The 17,102-nt window shown below is 43.2% G+C and overlaps 1 protein-coding gene across 2 annotated transcripts in view; it reads left to right on the top strand.

The window, feature by feature from the left end:
• ATP10B (ATPase phospholipid transporting 10B (putative)) overlaps nt 1–15,621 on the top strand; it is a 605,931-nt gene extending 590,310 nt beyond the window's left edge. For both annotated transcript variants that reach the window (XM_069763782.1, XM_069763783.1), the window contains 6 exons: nt 694–819; nt 4,140–4,340; nt 7,538–7,618; nt 9,513–9,617; nt 10,550–10,734; nt 11,862–15,621. In XM_069763782.1, coding sequence (XP_069619883.1) covers nt 694–819; nt 4,140–4,340; nt 7,538–7,618; nt 9,513–9,617; nt 10,550–10,734; nt 11,862–12,246 — 1,083 coding nt within the window. In that variant the 3' untranslated portion in view covers nt 12,247–15,621. The remainder of the gene's footprint in view (nt 1–693; nt 820–4,139; nt 4,341–7,537; nt 7,619–9,512; nt 9,618–10,549; nt 10,735–11,861) is intronic.
• The last annotated feature ends 1,481 nt before the right edge of the window (nt 15,622–17,102 follow it).

Here is a 17,102-nt window from a genome sequence, read left to right as displayed (position 1 = left end):
CAAACGGTGGCAAATTTTTTTATGAAATCCAACTACAAAAAAATATATATTTCTACCCAATTGAATGCATTTTTGCTGTGATCAGGGAGGGATTTGCCAGTTTTTAATTTAACAACTAACTTATTATTGAATATATAGATATATATTGTTTGTTCTTTTCACTTATTACTAACTCCTCAGTTGTGTGAGTATGTATATATATATATATATATATATATATATATATAATTTGTATATATATATATATATATACATACATATATATATATACAACTTCCTTCTCACCCCCATGGGAGTGGTCTTTGTTGTCCTTTCTCATTCTCGGGTCCTCTACCAGAGGCCGGGGAGTTTGAAGGTTCTGCGCAGGATCTTAGCTGTTCCCAGCTTTCTGCTTTTCTGGACAGAGCTCAGATGATGCTCCTGGGATCTGTTGTAGCCATTTTCCCAACTTAGGGGTCACTGCTCCAAGTGCTCCTATCACCACTGGAATCACTGTTGTCTTCACCTTCCACATCTTCTCCAGTTCTCCTTTGAGGCCCTGGTATTTCCCCAGGTTCTCATATTCCTATTATATAATAATCCTTTTTTTTTCATATTTATTGTTTTTATGAAATCTTCAGTTTTGGGAAACCTTTCCATCCCGATTTGGCGGCCCTATAGATTTCTAATATGGCTTTGTCTCTTTGATTCCAGGCTGTTATGTCCAGTGATTTTGCCATATCTCGCTTCAAGCATTTAAAGAAACTTCTTCTCGTCCATGGTCACTGGTGCTATACTCGACTAGCAAAAATGGTCATCTACTTCTTCTATAAAAATGTGGTATGTAGCTTTTAGGCTCTAAATGTCATAACTGTTATCCAATTAAACATGTAAAATGGCCCAAATGGGTGATCCACCGTGGGCTGCCGGAGGGCGCGGGTCCGCCTGGTGGCTGCGGACAAGTTTTGGATTTTAGATATCATTGAGTCCATTAGAAATGAAGAATATCTTTTGCGTTGTCAGTGAGGCATGGAAACAAACTTCCACCCTTGATGTGTATTGTTATGGTCCAGGAATAATACAGACGGGAACACTCCTGTATGAAATCCTTTTCCATTGATGTGCAGCTGTCACAAACGGTGAAAGACTAAAAAAAAATATATTTTTTTTCTTTTTAAGAGCTGTTTTATGAGTAATCTTTGCACAGTAAGTAATTGATTATGGCATCCATCAAGTTAAATTCGAGCTAACAATTTGCACACACAACACATCATTTCTGGTGGTTAAAGTGCTAATGTAAGAAAATGTGTGAAGATGTTTCGTAAAATTATATTCGCCTTTAGTAGTCCAGGAAACCATTTTTTGTAAAAATTTTTTTTTTTTTCCTGACGCAGATCAAATTAAACAGTTTGCTTTTTTTTAAAGTTTAATAATCCAAATGATGTGATTACTGGAAATGAAGCTAATTTGAATAAATGAATCGCCCGCAGGATTTCGACAACTCGAAATTCAAAGTGAAAAGAAAAATAAAAAAAAAAAAACCAAACTGAAAATAAAGATGTATTTTCTTTATTTCATATTTAATGAGGGATAAAGACTTAAAGCCAAGGAAAATCTTTAAACCATTTTTTCCCTCCTTCCAGTATTATAACTGCTCAATAGAAGACAAACTCATTAATCTTACAATGCTTGCCACCAACATAAAAGCTCCGCTATCTCGCCCATTAGCTTATGAATACGTTAATCATGTTTATAAACGAATGTGATTCCTCCACTGGGATAATGGATCCGCAGAATTGAGATCAATTCCTTTCAGTTTGTACGGAGTCCTGTTTATGGATATTATTCTAGACCGAAATCCTTCAGTGCATTAACTGGCATAATAAAAACCTTCCAATGATACAAGGAGCTGGATCAAAATATCCCGGGAGACGTTGACTAGAGCTTTACGAAGAACAGTGTGAAAAGTTGCCCCTGCTGTGATTGACTTAAAGGAAATCTGTCACCAGGTATTTGCTTCCCCATCTGAGAGCAGCATGATGTAGGGACAGAGACCCTGATTCCAGTGATCTGTCACTTGCCTGGCTGCTTTGCTATCATTTTGATAAAATCACTGTTGTATTTGCTGCAGATCTAGCAGTTCTCTGAATGCTGAGCTCTGTATAACCCGGCCCCCACCACTGATCACAAAAGCTTGCCAATCAGTGGTGGAGGTGAGATTATACAGAGCTCATGACAGCTGCTTTACTAGTCCTCTAGTGATAATCTCCTGCTAATAAAACAGTAATTTTATGACAATTATATCAAGCAACCTAATAAGTGACAAAACGTTGGAATCGGGGTCTCTAGCTCTACATCATGCTGTCAAATTAGGTGGCAAAAACCTGGTGACAGATTCACTTTAATCCAAATAGGTGTCATGTACTAATCTTGCAGCTGCTTTCCTTGGTGCTAAAAGCTGGTTATCAGAGATCTGCGGATATGACCTGATTGCCACCAGGTCTTCGAGTCAGAGTGAGTTTTTTTATGGGAATACTTTCATAGCATAAAACTAAAATATGCCATCAATTCGAGTCAATATACATTCATGCTGCTCTGGTCCAGCATTGAGTCCTGTCCAACAATGCATCTGGACCAGGATGGTCTTCACTCTTGCGGCTTATACTCTTGGCCTGGCATCCTGGGAGCCTGTGGGGTTTACTAGGCCCCACAATGTACGTTATGATGTCAGGTGAGGCCATCTGACCAGAAGTACCCAGGATGTACTACCACTAGTGTCCAATTTGTAGGTATCCAACCAGTGTGACCCTCAGTCAGGAGGACTACAAATGTGTCCTGCTTTGCTTTTGTTCTTGACTCAACAGATCCCAAGATAAGATTGTAAGAGGTTTGTGTCTTTAGGTACCTTCACACTGAGCGACTTAACAACGATATCGCTAGCGATCCGTGTCGTTGCAGCGTCCTGGATAGCGATATCATTGTGTTTGACACGCAGCAGCGATCTGGATCCTGCTGTGACATCGTTGGTCGGAGCAGAAAGGCCAGAACTTTATTTCGTCGCTGGATCTCCCACAGACATCGCTGAATCGGCGTGTGTGACGCCGATTCAGCGAAGTCTTCACTGGTAACCAGGGTAAACATCGGGTTACTAAGCGCAGGGCCACGCTTAGTAACCCGATGTTTACCCTGGTTACCATTGTAAATGTAAAAAAAAACCCAAACACTACATACTTACATTCCGGTGTCTGTCCCCCGGCGCTGTGCTTCCCGCACTGACTGTGAGCGCCGGCCGGCCGTAAAGCACAGCGGTGACGTCACCACTCTGCTTTACGGCTGGCCGGCGCTGAGACAGTGCAGGGAAGCTGAGGCCGGGGAACAGACCCCGGAATGTGAGTATGTGTTTGTTTTTTTTTACATTTACAATGGTAACCAGGGTAAACATCGGGTTACTAAGCACGGCCCTGGTTACCAGGGGACTTCGGCATCGTTGGTCGCTAGAGAGCTGTCTGTGTGACAGCTCTCCAGCGACTACACAACGACGAAACAGCGACTCTGCAGCGATCGGCATCATTGCCTATATCGCTGCAGCGTCGCTTAATGTGACGGTACATTTTCACAAACCTTGTGGAACATCTGTAAACTCATTAACTCTATCTAGAGGCCACATGGTTGGCTATCGACTATGATGGGCCTAACTTCAGAAAAGCTGCCCATGTTGCTCCTGTGACAGACCCTTTGGGTTCTCCAAAAATCTCTCAATGTGGCTGTAATAACTGACCAATAGACATAATATAATATTATGCCCAAAGTTGGTCTTCACCAACATCAGGAAATGCAGATGTAGCTTAAGAAAATGCTGTTGACATATATGCCTGGGCCTCTGCCAGTGATTCATGCAGGATATTAAGCTTCACTCTGACAAAATGTATCTTCTGATAAGACATTTTTACCTTTGGTCACCTATATCAGTGCTAGCTTGGTCCTATGTTAACTAGTTTTTCTAGTTCCTTCCAAAGTCCATGATCTTCTCCATTCTTTTCTTGATAAAACCCTAACCATTGTGGGTAGTATACCAACTGTGGCGACTGTCCTTCCTAATGTCCAGATGGCCATGTTTCTCCTGAAAACTGTTTAATAAAGTTGTTCTTTCTTTTGGCCAGGCGTATGTCAACCTCCTGTTCTGGTTCCAGTTCTTCTGTGGCTTCTCGGGTACTACGATGATTGACTATTGGCAGCTGATCTTCTTCAATCTCATCTTCACCTCTGTGCCTCCACTTGTGTTTGGCGTATTGGACAAGGATGTATCGGCAGAAACACTCCTAAATTTGCCAGAGCTTTATAAAAGCGGCCAGCGGTCTGAGGTACGGTATGCCACGTCAATGTCTAATCCACCGCTTGGTCTATTTCACATCCGAAGCTGTCAGAAATGCTGATATTTAGCTTTGATTCCGATTACCCTTGGCAAATAGTTATCCCTGAAGAAGCATATTAATTTTACATCGTGAGGCAAATTGCTTTTGTTCTCTATTTGAACAGCCATGTTAATATTTAATTGAATAAATTATATACTTTTCACCAAGTTATCAAGTAACAACATACAGACCTTGAGTGACTTGTAAAAAATGTTTCTTTTTTTACATTCAGTGAAGCATAAAGATAGTCATCTGCTATTCCTACATTGATTTTGTGGTATAAAGATTTGTTTAGTCATCTTGCTCTCGGATGTCTACAAAGCCAACCATGTTCTGTAAGGCTATGTGCACACAGAGTCTTTGTGACGGGTTTTTGGAGCAGAAACTGAGCAGGACCTCCAAAGTTTCGAGAAGTTTTGACTTTTTCAGGAGGTTTTGGAGAGTATGCACTCCATTTCTGCTCCAAATACATCCAAGAAAAAAAACTGTATGTCGTAGCCTAAATGTGTCCTTAATATTATTACAGGGGTTGTCTGTGATTAAAAAATGGCCATGAAGCAGAGAATGCGATAAAATAAGTTATACTCGCTAACCTGAATTCCCAAGAACTTTCCTGCAGTGATGACAAGCCGACCATGCTACCATGATTACTTAAGCCAGTGATTGGCTGCAGCAGTCACTTGTGCATTATCAGCAAATTATCACATTTCGCAAAGATTGTCTGGACCATCTGGGCAGCGGCACTGGAGCAGCAGGCATTGAACAAGTGAATGATTTTGTCATCGTCCCGTCTTTATTTTTAAATCTTGGCGCTACAGACTGGATTGGGGCGCTAGTAGGGGCCCCGCCCTTGTATACTGTAAATCCAAAGAACTAGGCACAGGATGCCTGCAGCCAGGCATTCTCATTACTGCAGGCATCTTCTCCTATAGTGCTTTTGGATCGCCCCCCAAGGGCTGTAGGGTACTCGGTACCGGGTCCTTCAGTTCACAGGGGGATGTCACGGTGGCTGAGCCGGTCTGTGGCCCTTGGACGTCCGTATAAACGGGAAAGGTCTTTAAAGGGATAAAGTTTACGTTCGTGACGCCACCTGTGGTATTCAGTCAAGGTGACCGACGCTGCTTTAAGGGGTCCACTGGGGTGATGCTATGGCAACTAGATGGTATACCTTCCCACAGGTGAAGTATGTCCCCAGGGCTTCCCAGTATGTAGATGGTGGTATGGTGAGAGGCGCAGAGAAGAACAAGGACACAAGTTTGCAGTCTCTTTACCTTTACTGAAGGCTCCAGCATCCACAGTCCAGGGTACCAAATCACAGGGCAGGCAGAGTCCAGCCGGTTTGGAGGCAAGTCCAGAGTTCCCTTGTCCAGGTGAAAATCAGTAGCCTTCCCTTGCGCTACAGTGGTGTAGTCCCTTACTGCCTATGGCTTCACATAAGGGTCTCACAGATGCGATGTTTCACTCTCTCTGTCCCCCTTATATAATAGGACAAAACCCGTATGACTGGTGACTTGAGCCTGTTTATAGGGTCTCTTAGATAACCCGGCACTGTAGATGTCACCTTGCCTCCTGGGTGTAGGTGCGGACAGGTAACCTGCAATTAGCTGTCCTGCCGGTCTCTGAAATAAGGCGTAGAGGTCCTTACTCCCTCGGTGTTCCGGCTACCAGGATTTTGCACCTCAGAAGGAGGCAGCCTGAGCGGGGCTGGTCCCCTTCTGGTATCATCTCCTTTGCTTCGACTTCCTTCATGCTCGCTGCAATACAATTCTGCCTTTCAATGTCTCTTTATGGGAGCTGCAGCTCTGAGGGCATGCACATCTCCTTTAACCTTCTGTCCTCCTCAGACTACTGTCTGGAACTGAACTCCTACAGAACTCCTGTCTGGAGCTCTGTCAGGAACTAACTTCTGGAACTGACTAACTTTCCCTACAGACTACCAATTATATCTATGTAGGGAGTGACCTAATAAATAGGAGCAGGAGCTCCCCCTGGTGGCCTGGAGTGTGAATGTGTTGCTTGTTTGTGATACCTGGATGCAGTTATCCTTCTTTGCCTCCAAACATAGCATCACTCTCCCCGAGAGGAAAGCAATACCACTGCGATGACCAGGACCCTGGGGCGCAGTGACTCAATCTACACTCACTTTTGGAATGCAAATAGATTCCCTATCTCTTATCTAGGAATGACTAGTTCTTTGGATTTTCAGTCCCTTCTTTGTCATTTTTTTAACCCTGGACAACCCCTTTATTGAAAGGAGCATAGCTGAAAGAGCTGTAGTCGCACCTAGGTCTTGGAGCCAGAATAATCTCAAGTCCCTAGTCAGCCAGCAGATTTGGAACTACAGCCTAAAGGTACTTTCACACTGAACGATATCGCTACCGATCCGTGACGTTGCAGCGTCCTGGCCAGCGATGTCGTTCAGTTTGACAGGCAGCAGCGATCAGGATCCTGCTGTGATGTCGTTGGTCGCTGCAGAAAGTCCAGCACTTTATTTCGTCGCTGGACCTCCTGCAGACATCGCTGAATCAGCGTGTGACGCCGATTCAGCGATGTCTTCACTGGTAACCAGGGTAAACATCGGGTTACTAAGCGCAGGCCCGCGCTTAGTAACCCGATGTTTACCCTGGTTACCAGCATAAAAGAAAAAAAAAAAAACACTACATACTTACCTTCCGCGGTCTGTCCCCGGCGCTGTGCTTTCCTGCACTGGCTGTGAGCGCCGGCCAGCCGGAAAGCACAGCGGTGATGTCACCGCTCTGCTTTCCGGCCGCTGTGCTTACACAGTGCAGGAAAACACAGCGCCGGGGGACAGACAGCGGAAGATAAGTATGTAGTGTTTTTTTTTTTTTTTACTTTTATGCTGGTAACCAGGGTAAACATCGGGTTACTAAGCGCGGTCCTGCGCTTAGTAACCCGATGTTTACCCTGGTTACCGGCATCGTTGGTCGCTGGAGAGCTGTCTGTGTGACAGCTCTCCAGCGACCAAACAGCGACGCTGCAGCGATCCGGATCGTTGTCTGGATCGTTGCAGCGTCGCTTAATGTGAAGGTACCTTAAGAGCTTCACCTTACACTTCCTTATGAGTCACAGAAATGAATGTATATGTTTGATACCTTTTAGTAACATTGTCTATTTGTTTCTTGTAGTCATATAAGATGTCTACGTTTTGGATAGCCATCCTGGATGCCTTCTATCAAAGTCTTATCTGCTTCTTTGTTCCTTACCTTGTAAGTATTTCATTTTGTCTGCAATATTGCAAGTCGATTATTGTTTAATAAAGAAATGTTTGGAAGGATAGATGAAGGAAATGACTGAAAATGTAAGCATTTAAGCAGGGCATCAATAATTGGTGAAAAATATTTTACAATCTAGCTAGAACACAGCCATTCCTAATTTTCCAAAACTTGTAACCATGTAATGAACTGTTTCTGACGGTATAGCTACAAATGCGTGCTGTCAGATCTATAGCTTTTCGAGGTGTTGCCAGATGTATCTGTTTGTTTCTGGGTGTCGCTAGAGGTGCAGCTACTCAAGGGATTTGCCAGAGGTGCAGCTACTCATGGGTGTCACCAGAGGTCTAGCTACTCGTGGGTGTCACCGGAGGTGCCGTTACTCATGGGATTCTCCAGAGGTGCGGCTAGTCATGAGTGTCACCAGAGGTCTAGCTACTTGTGGGTGTCACCGGAGGTGCCGTTACTCATGGGATTCTCCAGAGGTGTGGCTACTCATGAGTGTCATCTGAGGTCCAGCTACTCATGGGTGTCACCGGAGGTGCAGTTACTCATGGCATTCTCCAGAGGTGCGGCTAGTCATGAGTGTCACCAGAGGTCTAGCTACTTGTGGGTGTCACCGGAGGTGCAGCTACTCGTGGGATTCTCCAGAGGTGCAGCTACTCATGGGTGTCACCAGAGGTCTAGCTACTTATGGATGTCGCCGGTGGTTCAGCTACTCGTGAGATTCGTCGGACGTGTGGCTACTCATGGGTATCACTAGAGGTCTAGCTACTTGTGGGTGTCACTGGAGGTTCAGCTACTTGTGGGTGTCGCTGGAGGTTCAGCTACTTGTGGGTGTCGCTGGAGGTTCAGCTACTTGTGGGTGTCGCTGGAGGTTCAGCTACTTGTGGGTGTCGCTGGAGGTTCAGCTACTTGTGGGTGTCGCCAAAGGTTCAGCTACTTGTGGGTGTCGCCAAAGGTTCAGCTACTTGTGGGTGTCGCCAAAGGTTCAGCTACTTGTGGGTGTCGCCAAAGGTTCAGCTACTTGTGGGTGTCGCCAAAGGTTCAGCTACTTGTGGGTGTCGCCAAAGGTTCAGCTACTTGTGGGTGTCACCAGAGGTTAAGCTACTCGTGGGTGTCGCAGGAGGTGCAGCTACTTGTGGGTGTCGCCAGAGGTGCAGCTACTCTTGGGAGTCTCCAGAGGTGCAGCTACTTGTGGGTGTCACCGGAGGTGCAGCTACTCGTGGGATTCTCCAGAGGTGCAGCTACTCATGGGTGTCACCAGAGGTCTAGCTACTTATGGATGTCACCGGTGGTTCAGCTACTCGTGAGATTCGTCGGACGTGTGGCTACTCATGGGTATCACTAGAGGTCTAGCTACTTGTGGGTGTCACTGGAGGTTCAGCTACTTGTGGGTGTCGCTGGAGGTTCAGCTACTTGTGGGTGTCGCCAAAGGTTCAGCTACTTGTGGGTGTCACCAAAGGTTCAGCTACTTGTGGGTGTCACCAGAGGTTAAGCTACTCGTGGGTGTCGCAGGAGGTGCAGCTACTTGTGGGTGTCGCCAGAGGTGCAGCTACTCGTGGGTGTCGCCAGAGGTGCAGCTGCTCGTGGGTGTCACCAGAGGTGTAACTACTGTGGGTATCACAAGATATATCACTATATGTAGTTATTCCCAGAAATAAGCTCTATGTAGTTATTCACACAGGTGCAATACAACTAAACATTGATAATAAAGCATCAATTTTAAGATAGGATGCTGTAGAAAGTAATTGTTGTGCATTAGTTCAAGTAAGTGTCACTACCGATTATGGTACACGTAAGGAGATGCACTGAGATAAATTAAATATGCGGCTATATTGGTTGGCACTGTGTGTACCTTATTTAATGAACATTGTTGTTTCCCTTGTAGACATTCTATAAATCTGGGATTGACCTGTACTCATTGGGCACTCCTATGAACACTTGTGCCCTCTTCACTATATTGCTTCATCTTGCCATTGAGATAAAGGATTGGGTAAGTTGTAATGCAGCGTTTGTTTTAGAATTGTTTCATATAATTAGGAGTAACGTTGTCTCCCGTTAAAGATTTTAGTGAATGTATTGGAGAAGTAAGCGCGAGCATCCAATCAGTCTAATCTAATCAATGCCAACATTGATTTCTACTGCTCTGCTGACAGAATACAATATGGCCTCAGTACCATGCAGCGATTTCTCAGCAGGACTCTATGCTCTTCCCAACAATGACCTCAGATTTACTATACATTAATCTGGTGCAACAAACAGGATCTGTTATATCAGGATGTGTATGGCTACTTTACGCCGTATGCTATCTCTGTGCTTTCTTCTACATGTCACACCAATGGTTATGCAGAAGTATGGCTATGAGCACGGTATGAAAGAAACCTAATAATGTCACGGTAAATAGTTTTTAAGTAAAATGTGTTGTATTCTAATGTGTTTCTCAGAAAGGGGGATCCAGGAATTTCAAAAAGTTCCCGAACAATAGAAAAAAAAACCTACACAAACACAAACCTCATATATCCTATTGCTAGTCCTACAACAATGACACAATACACACCATTTATGTCACCGCTGTGACCAATCGGTAGCCCCAACAATAACACTTGGATGACGCCAATGATTGGCTGCAGCAGTCACGTGAACAATGTATATGACATCATAGTTTATAGAACTGCATCCATTATGTAACTTTTTGAAGATCCCAGGAAAACTCTGGCCAAAACTGATATAAATTGTTCTATCTAATGCAAAATTCACTATATCGGCACCATCTCCGCATAACACAGTGTACTAGTTGGGTCCAGAGAGTTCTTTCTGCAAGGAAATGTTGGGGGAAAAAAGCAGATGAGAATATTGTCATTTATTATGTATTAATCACGTCTATTTTCAATGATTACCAATTGCATTTCATGTTTTTAATTCCAGACGATCGTACACTGGATCACAATGGTTGGCAGCGTCGTAGTCTATTTTACTGTTTCGTTGGCATACAGCGCCATATGTGTTTCTTGTGAAACGCCGTCCCCATACTGGATAATGGAAGACCAGATGTCAGAAGCTTCTTTCTACCTAGTCTGTATTTTTACTCCTGTTCTTGCCCTCCTGCCAAGGTAAGCAGATTAATTTTGATATATTTGTTCTGACGTGGTAAAGTTACCAGTCCTTGCCAAGTATGCGGTTGTGTAAACGAAGCTGTTAGGACAAGATTAGGGAAGTGTCAGGAAACAAAAGACACCAAAGATGATGCCAACAGCAAAACCTATGAATTGAGACCTTTTACAGGAGTCTGTCAACACAAATTGACTGTTCAAACCAAACACAGGAGATCAATGCACGCGTCGCATCGCCAAGCTATTCAGTGCACTTGTTTTCCATGTATATGGATCGCCCTTTTTCTTTTATAACAGCTAGGACCATATAGGATTCAGAGATGGTTGGGAGTAGATGGAAAACAAGTAGGTGGAAAGGTCCACTGAATTGTTGGCCACGTGAAGGGTCCACTGATTACCTGTGCTTAGTTTCTGTTGAAACTACCTCCAACACATTCATTAGTTATCCTAATTGCATAGGTTTGGGACTATGTAGATTATTTGTAGTGGCGGAGGGTTTTGAGAAGTAATATACCTTCATTTGTGTCTCCAAGTTCCTTCTCATCGTCATCAAAGGGCTAGGACATGTGGAGAGAATAGGTCTTGTGTTTGGAATATGAACTTTAGCCGAGGCAAAGCTCCAACATTGGAGGAGTGGAATGGCCTTGCTTGAGTGGGTGGACCTGTAGTACCAGGCATAGTCACATCTGTATGGATGCTATATGGGACCTTTATGGCATAACCACAAATGACAAATGGATGCGGCTGCCTAATCTAATATATCTCAAACAAGAGGCCCCATTTCATGCTGCTGTGGAAGGAGAAGAGAGGTGGCTGTACCTGTGTGGTTCTTCCATTCATCTTTATGGGAGTCTAGAAGATTGCCCAGTGCGATTACTTGGCAATTTTTGGAACGCCCACACAAGTTGGTAGGAAGAGCTACAGATGAGAGGCCACCTCTCAATTTCTGACTTCGCGAAAGTGGCCCCTTCCCCTCTAAGATAGATGTGGCATAGTTACTCATGAAAATTCCCCTCTTTACCACCAAATTAAAATCTCTTTTTATATATATATTTTTTTTGAGGGGGGTCTATCATTTTGCAGTGATCTTCTTATACTAATATAAATGTCTTAATCTTATTTAATAGGTATTTCATCAAAGCACTAAGAGGGACATGTGGTGTAGCCCCGATCATCGAAGCTCACAAACTGGACAAACTGAGTAAAGAAGAACGGGAGTTCAAAATACAAGAATGGAGGGACAAGAATAAGATGGAAATGGCTTCCCACCTTTACGACTCCACCATTAACTTCAGTGGTTTACCTGCAACTCCAGAAAGGGTGCTTCACAATGTGTGCTCACCTAGCCATGGGGACAGCTGTAACAATTCTCCCAGGGATAGGCACAATCCAATATCGCCCCTTCCACGACCTGTAGCACCATCCAAAGGAGTTTCAGATCTCTTAAGAGAAAACACGGAGGACTTCATCAGATCTAACCACCGCAGGTCGATCAGCACAGTCACTGTTTAGAGACAGATGATATTGGGAGGATCTCCCAATGTATTTGTATATATTGTTCAGCTGCTGAGTAACCCATATTGGGAAAAAGAGGTCAACGTTGCCTCCATCTCCTCAACTGTGAAGTTGTTTTATACACTGGAATCCAAGTTGAAAAATTTGTGACTGGTGCAATATCGACTTTTTATGTGAAGGAAAATGAAGTATATCCATGAACCTTTGTGTACGAATTGTACAGATATAAACTGGTCCTCAATGATGAGCTGCTGGCAGACAACATTTTAATTGCACGGTTTCCTGTCTTAATTTCTGTTCTTCCCATCCAATGGGGACATTGTCACCATCTACATCACAAGTTTACAATTTTACATTACATCCAGCCGCTGATAACCACAGAAGTATTGGTAGTCTGTGTAAGGTAATTGCACAAAATCCAGAAACTTGAATCATGTTCCCTTAGTCTTTGACTTAAGTCGTCTTATTTTAACAATTTATGGCACATTCCAGAACTGACAGTTCATTTAGAAGTAAAGCGGAATGAGTCGTGGGACAGGTCTTCTTTAGCAAATATCAGGTCGGCCATCAGTATGCTTTTATATTAACATATTAAAACTAGAGGTTCTCCAGGCCTAAGATATTGATGGCCAATCCGCATCCGAGGACTGGGGGCCCGACACTCAGCAGCCCTATCGGTCAGCTGGCAACATTGACAGAGGCCGGATGTAAACAGTGAATGGAGAAAGAACAGAACAGCTCTGTTCACGGTCTAGTGGCCATTCCAAGTACTGCAGCTTCTGTTGAAATGAATATGAGCTAGGCTGCAGTACCTGGGAATGGCCACTACACAGTGAACAGAGCTGTGGTGTTCCAGCTCCGCTCATACACCTGGCTTCCATCAGCACGGTAAGCTGATAAGTAGGGGTGTCAGGCGATGGACCCCCAGAAACGGGATATTGATAACCTATCCTTAGTATAGGTCATTAAGATTTTAAACCTGATAACCCATTTAATGGGAAACTAAGGTACCAGTTAAGTGCCCCATGGAAGTATTGCCTCAACTCCTTAAGGCAGGAATGAATGTAACAGGGTCAACTTTTTTTTCCTTAAGTGGTTCCCGCCTGTAAATTTAGTTTTGCAGCTCAGGACATGGATAACGGTGGTACTATTTTTAATTTAAAAAAAAGGACTGGAAACCAATTGATCACTCATCTTGTAAAGTCAGGATGGGTTATGTAACCCTTTTCCAGATTCTTAAGTATGTGGAGACAGGGATGGGGCTTTCTCTGTCCATCCGTATGATTAGCACTGTTTGTTGGATGCATGTCTGCCACCAGTGCATTAATGTAAAGATGACCTGTCCTGGTAAAACACAACCTTTATACTGGTCTGTATACAAGCCCAATACTGGATCTTATTTCTTTATGCCAAATATATGTGCCAAGATTTTCCCCGCTTGCCACAAATGTTGATTTCCAATTTAATGTCATTTTAAGAAAATGTTCTTGTCTTGAGCTGCCATCAACAAAGAAAGTGGATCTGTATCTAGTTCTTTGTTGACTCTATTTATTTTTAGTTATGCTTTTACTTTTGTGGGATATTAGAAATCAATACTTGAAATCCCAGATGTAATACACTTAAAAGGAAAAATACAATTGCAATTAGTGATTTTTATCTTTTTTTTTAAATTGTGATGAAGAGTATGCTTCCTGGGTAATGCTTTATGTATGGAAGGCGAGGTCATTAATGGTATGTTATCAGTGTTCTGTCCCGAAAAGTTAAAATAATTAATTGGAAACCTTTTTTAAAGCAATTGCACATATATTCTCCACATCATATTAATGGTAGTTTGTGCAAAAAAATGCATTTATTTTTTACTTTTTATTTATATTGTTTTATGATCTTTTTATTAAACCAGCACTCTTCACTGTGTGCGTGGCACTTTGTAAGTTCTAGTAAAATGTTATTAACCACAATAACGCAACCATCTATAAGTAAGAAACTATAATTGTAAAATGTATGATTATTTACCCCTTCTGTGTTTCCCAAAAAACTATCGATTTACTAATGAACCCTCAAAGAGGTTGTCCACTACTTTTACATTGATGAGCTATCCTTAGGATAGGTCATCAATGTCTGATCGGCCGGGGTCCAACACCAGGCACACCCGCTGATCAGCTGTTATCAGTCGTGGCGGATGCTGGCCGGAAGTACTCGTTTGCGGACCTGGCCATCTTCTGATGTTGGCCACCACTGGGTACTACACATCCGCCTCCTATTGATTTGAATAGGAGGCGAATGTGTAGTACCCTGCCTCAGCGACTACCAAAAGATGGAGCAACTCCATAAGCTAGTACCTCCGGTCAGCGGCAGCTGCCGACGCCAATAACAGCTGATCGGTGAGGGTGCTAGGTGTCGGACCCCAACCGATCAGACACTGATAACCTATCGTAATAATAGGTCATCAATGTGAAAGTAGTGGACAATCTCTTTAAATCTTGTGATTATTGTGAATGCTCCTAAAAACAGCATTCCAATGATGGCATGGTGATGGGCTGCTGAAAACTTCAATTTTTGTCCCATTGCCTTACATATTCCCCAGCAGAATGCAGGCTGCCATAAAACAGTTTATATGCCGCTGACGGATCTGCAGAGCAACCACAGAAAAAATCCTCGTGGGAGTTGCTGACAATATACATTTCACAATCCTTCCAAATGTTTACACGTTTTCTTTCAACTAATCCACTTTGCTGCAGATTTGTAAATTGTTTTTGAGGGTTCTTTTTTTTTCTGTTTTTTTGTGTTTTATAGAGATGATGCATTTTTTTTTCCGGGGTTATTTCTGCTATTTTTATTACATATTTCCCACACTTTTTGGGTCCCTGGCAGTTTTGCTAAATTTAAATAAATTGATTTTTTTATTTAATGGATTTTTATCATATTTTATCAAAATGCAAAAAATACAAAAAAAAAGCCTGTAAAAAATGCTTGACAGTCACACCAGAAAACAAAAGCCGAATCAAAACTGAAGGCCAAATTGGGCATAATTTCAGTATCTTCTGTTTTGGTTCCCTGGTTTTCGGATAATCTGCTCTATGATATGTAACTACACTCCACAACCCACTTCTCACAATGAAATCATACGAGGCTGATACTTCACCCTGTGATCTAGTTTTAGTATTTGTTCTTCTCAATCAATGCGGTAAACTCAGGGAAATGCATTGTTAATGGTTCTCATGTATTTATTAGTATTTCTATTTAATAAGTCAAAATAAAAAAAATCTTTCTGCTGCTTTTTCAACTTCTGTCCCACATCGCGCGATCGCTGTTGTCAAATGTGAATGGTTTATTTAACAGAAAATGACATTAAAGATTGTTTTTACAATGCCATGTCTGCCGTTTTGTATATCATCCAGACTTGCAGGGTAATGATCAGAATGAGCGCAGGGCGCCCCCATCCCCCCCGTATTCCATCCCTAATATGAGAGGAGTGTGGGCTATTGGCTGATACTCTGCTCTTTTATTTTGGGGTAACACTCTGGGGGCCTCTGATGATTCAACAAAAGATAAGATTTTCCTGAAACCCTTAGAATAGGGCTCTACTACAATACCAGGCAATCCCTCTGGGCCTGAGTGGCGCTGTTTTTGAGAAAAATACTTTTTTGTTTTTCTTCATTTGGTAAGATAAATGAATGGGTCCACAGTCCAAAAAGGCTCAAAGTCCAGCAGGTGACCACCCCATGTCGTTCCTAAGCACTTTTTCTGCATTGTTTATTTTTTATGGGATGATTCTTCTCAGCCTACTAATTGATGATGATGATGATTTGTCCTGTGTGGGCAATAACAACATTGATTGTAATGAACTTGGAGGATGTTATTAAAAATAATTTCCTCATGTGAGTCCAATTAATCCCAGTCCAACACTCTCTCAGACCACTCCTTTAACTGTGAGACATGGCATTCTTGCCCTTCATCTATCTATGGAAGCGGTCTACCAATAGTTGAATGGATTTTCCACTACTTTCAGATCGGTTTTCAGATCGGTGGGGGTCCAATATCACGCACGTCCGCTGATCAGATGGTATCACCGTCAGCAATGACTGATATAAACCGTGTACAGGGTGGATCACACCAAGTCCACATACGGTTTAGTCTCCAATGCTTGGTACTCCAGAGAAGATCCTGTTCTCTTCCATAGGAGCTGATCTGCAGTACCTGGCAGCGATCACTACACCTTCTATGGAGCGGTCTATTACACTGTAACGTCTAGTCCCCACCGCAGGTGACAACAGCTGATCCGTGGGGTGCGGGGTAGTAGACCACTAACAATCTTGACAGTGAGAACCTATTCAAAAGATAGCGTGGACAACCTTGTTTAAGGGGTCGACCACATTACCTTTATTTTATCAGACGTCTTAAGGACAGATTCTCCTCCTTCTTCACAGAGTACACAACTCTCCTGTCCACAAGATGGCAGCTGGTGGACGGACATGTGACCAGACTTGTCCATCTGTCTCCTCCATGAGATACACTATGTGAGACGTTGGAGGCGGATGGACAGGTCAGGTCACATGCTCCTCCATGTGCAGCCATTTTGAAACAGGTGTGCTCTCTGCAAGGGAATAATGTCCACAGCAAGTCTGGTCAAATAAAGATTGTGGCCGAGCCCTGAGGGATAAGCAGTAGTGCCATGCCTGGCTGAGGGTGGCGCCATTTTACCCAGAATTCGCCCTCTTTCCTATGGTCATACGATCCCTATAACACAATGCTGTTGATTATATTTATGCTCAGGTTTCTGCTGTCTAATATTACACTCTGAGAAACGAAATAACGTGAGGGGGCAAATCCTTTTCCACAGCCCTATATCACAG

The sequence above is a fragment of the Ranitomeya imitator genome, chromosome 4, assembly GCF_032444005.1.
Source record: "Ranitomeya imitator isolate aRanImi1 chromosome 4, aRanImi1.pri, whole genome shotgun sequence".
Classification (NCBI taxonomy): Eukaryota; Metazoa; Chordata; class Amphibia; order Anura; family Dendrobatidae; genus Ranitomeya; species Ranitomeya imitator.
This window is presented reverse-complemented; position numbering and strand designations above follow the sequence as displayed.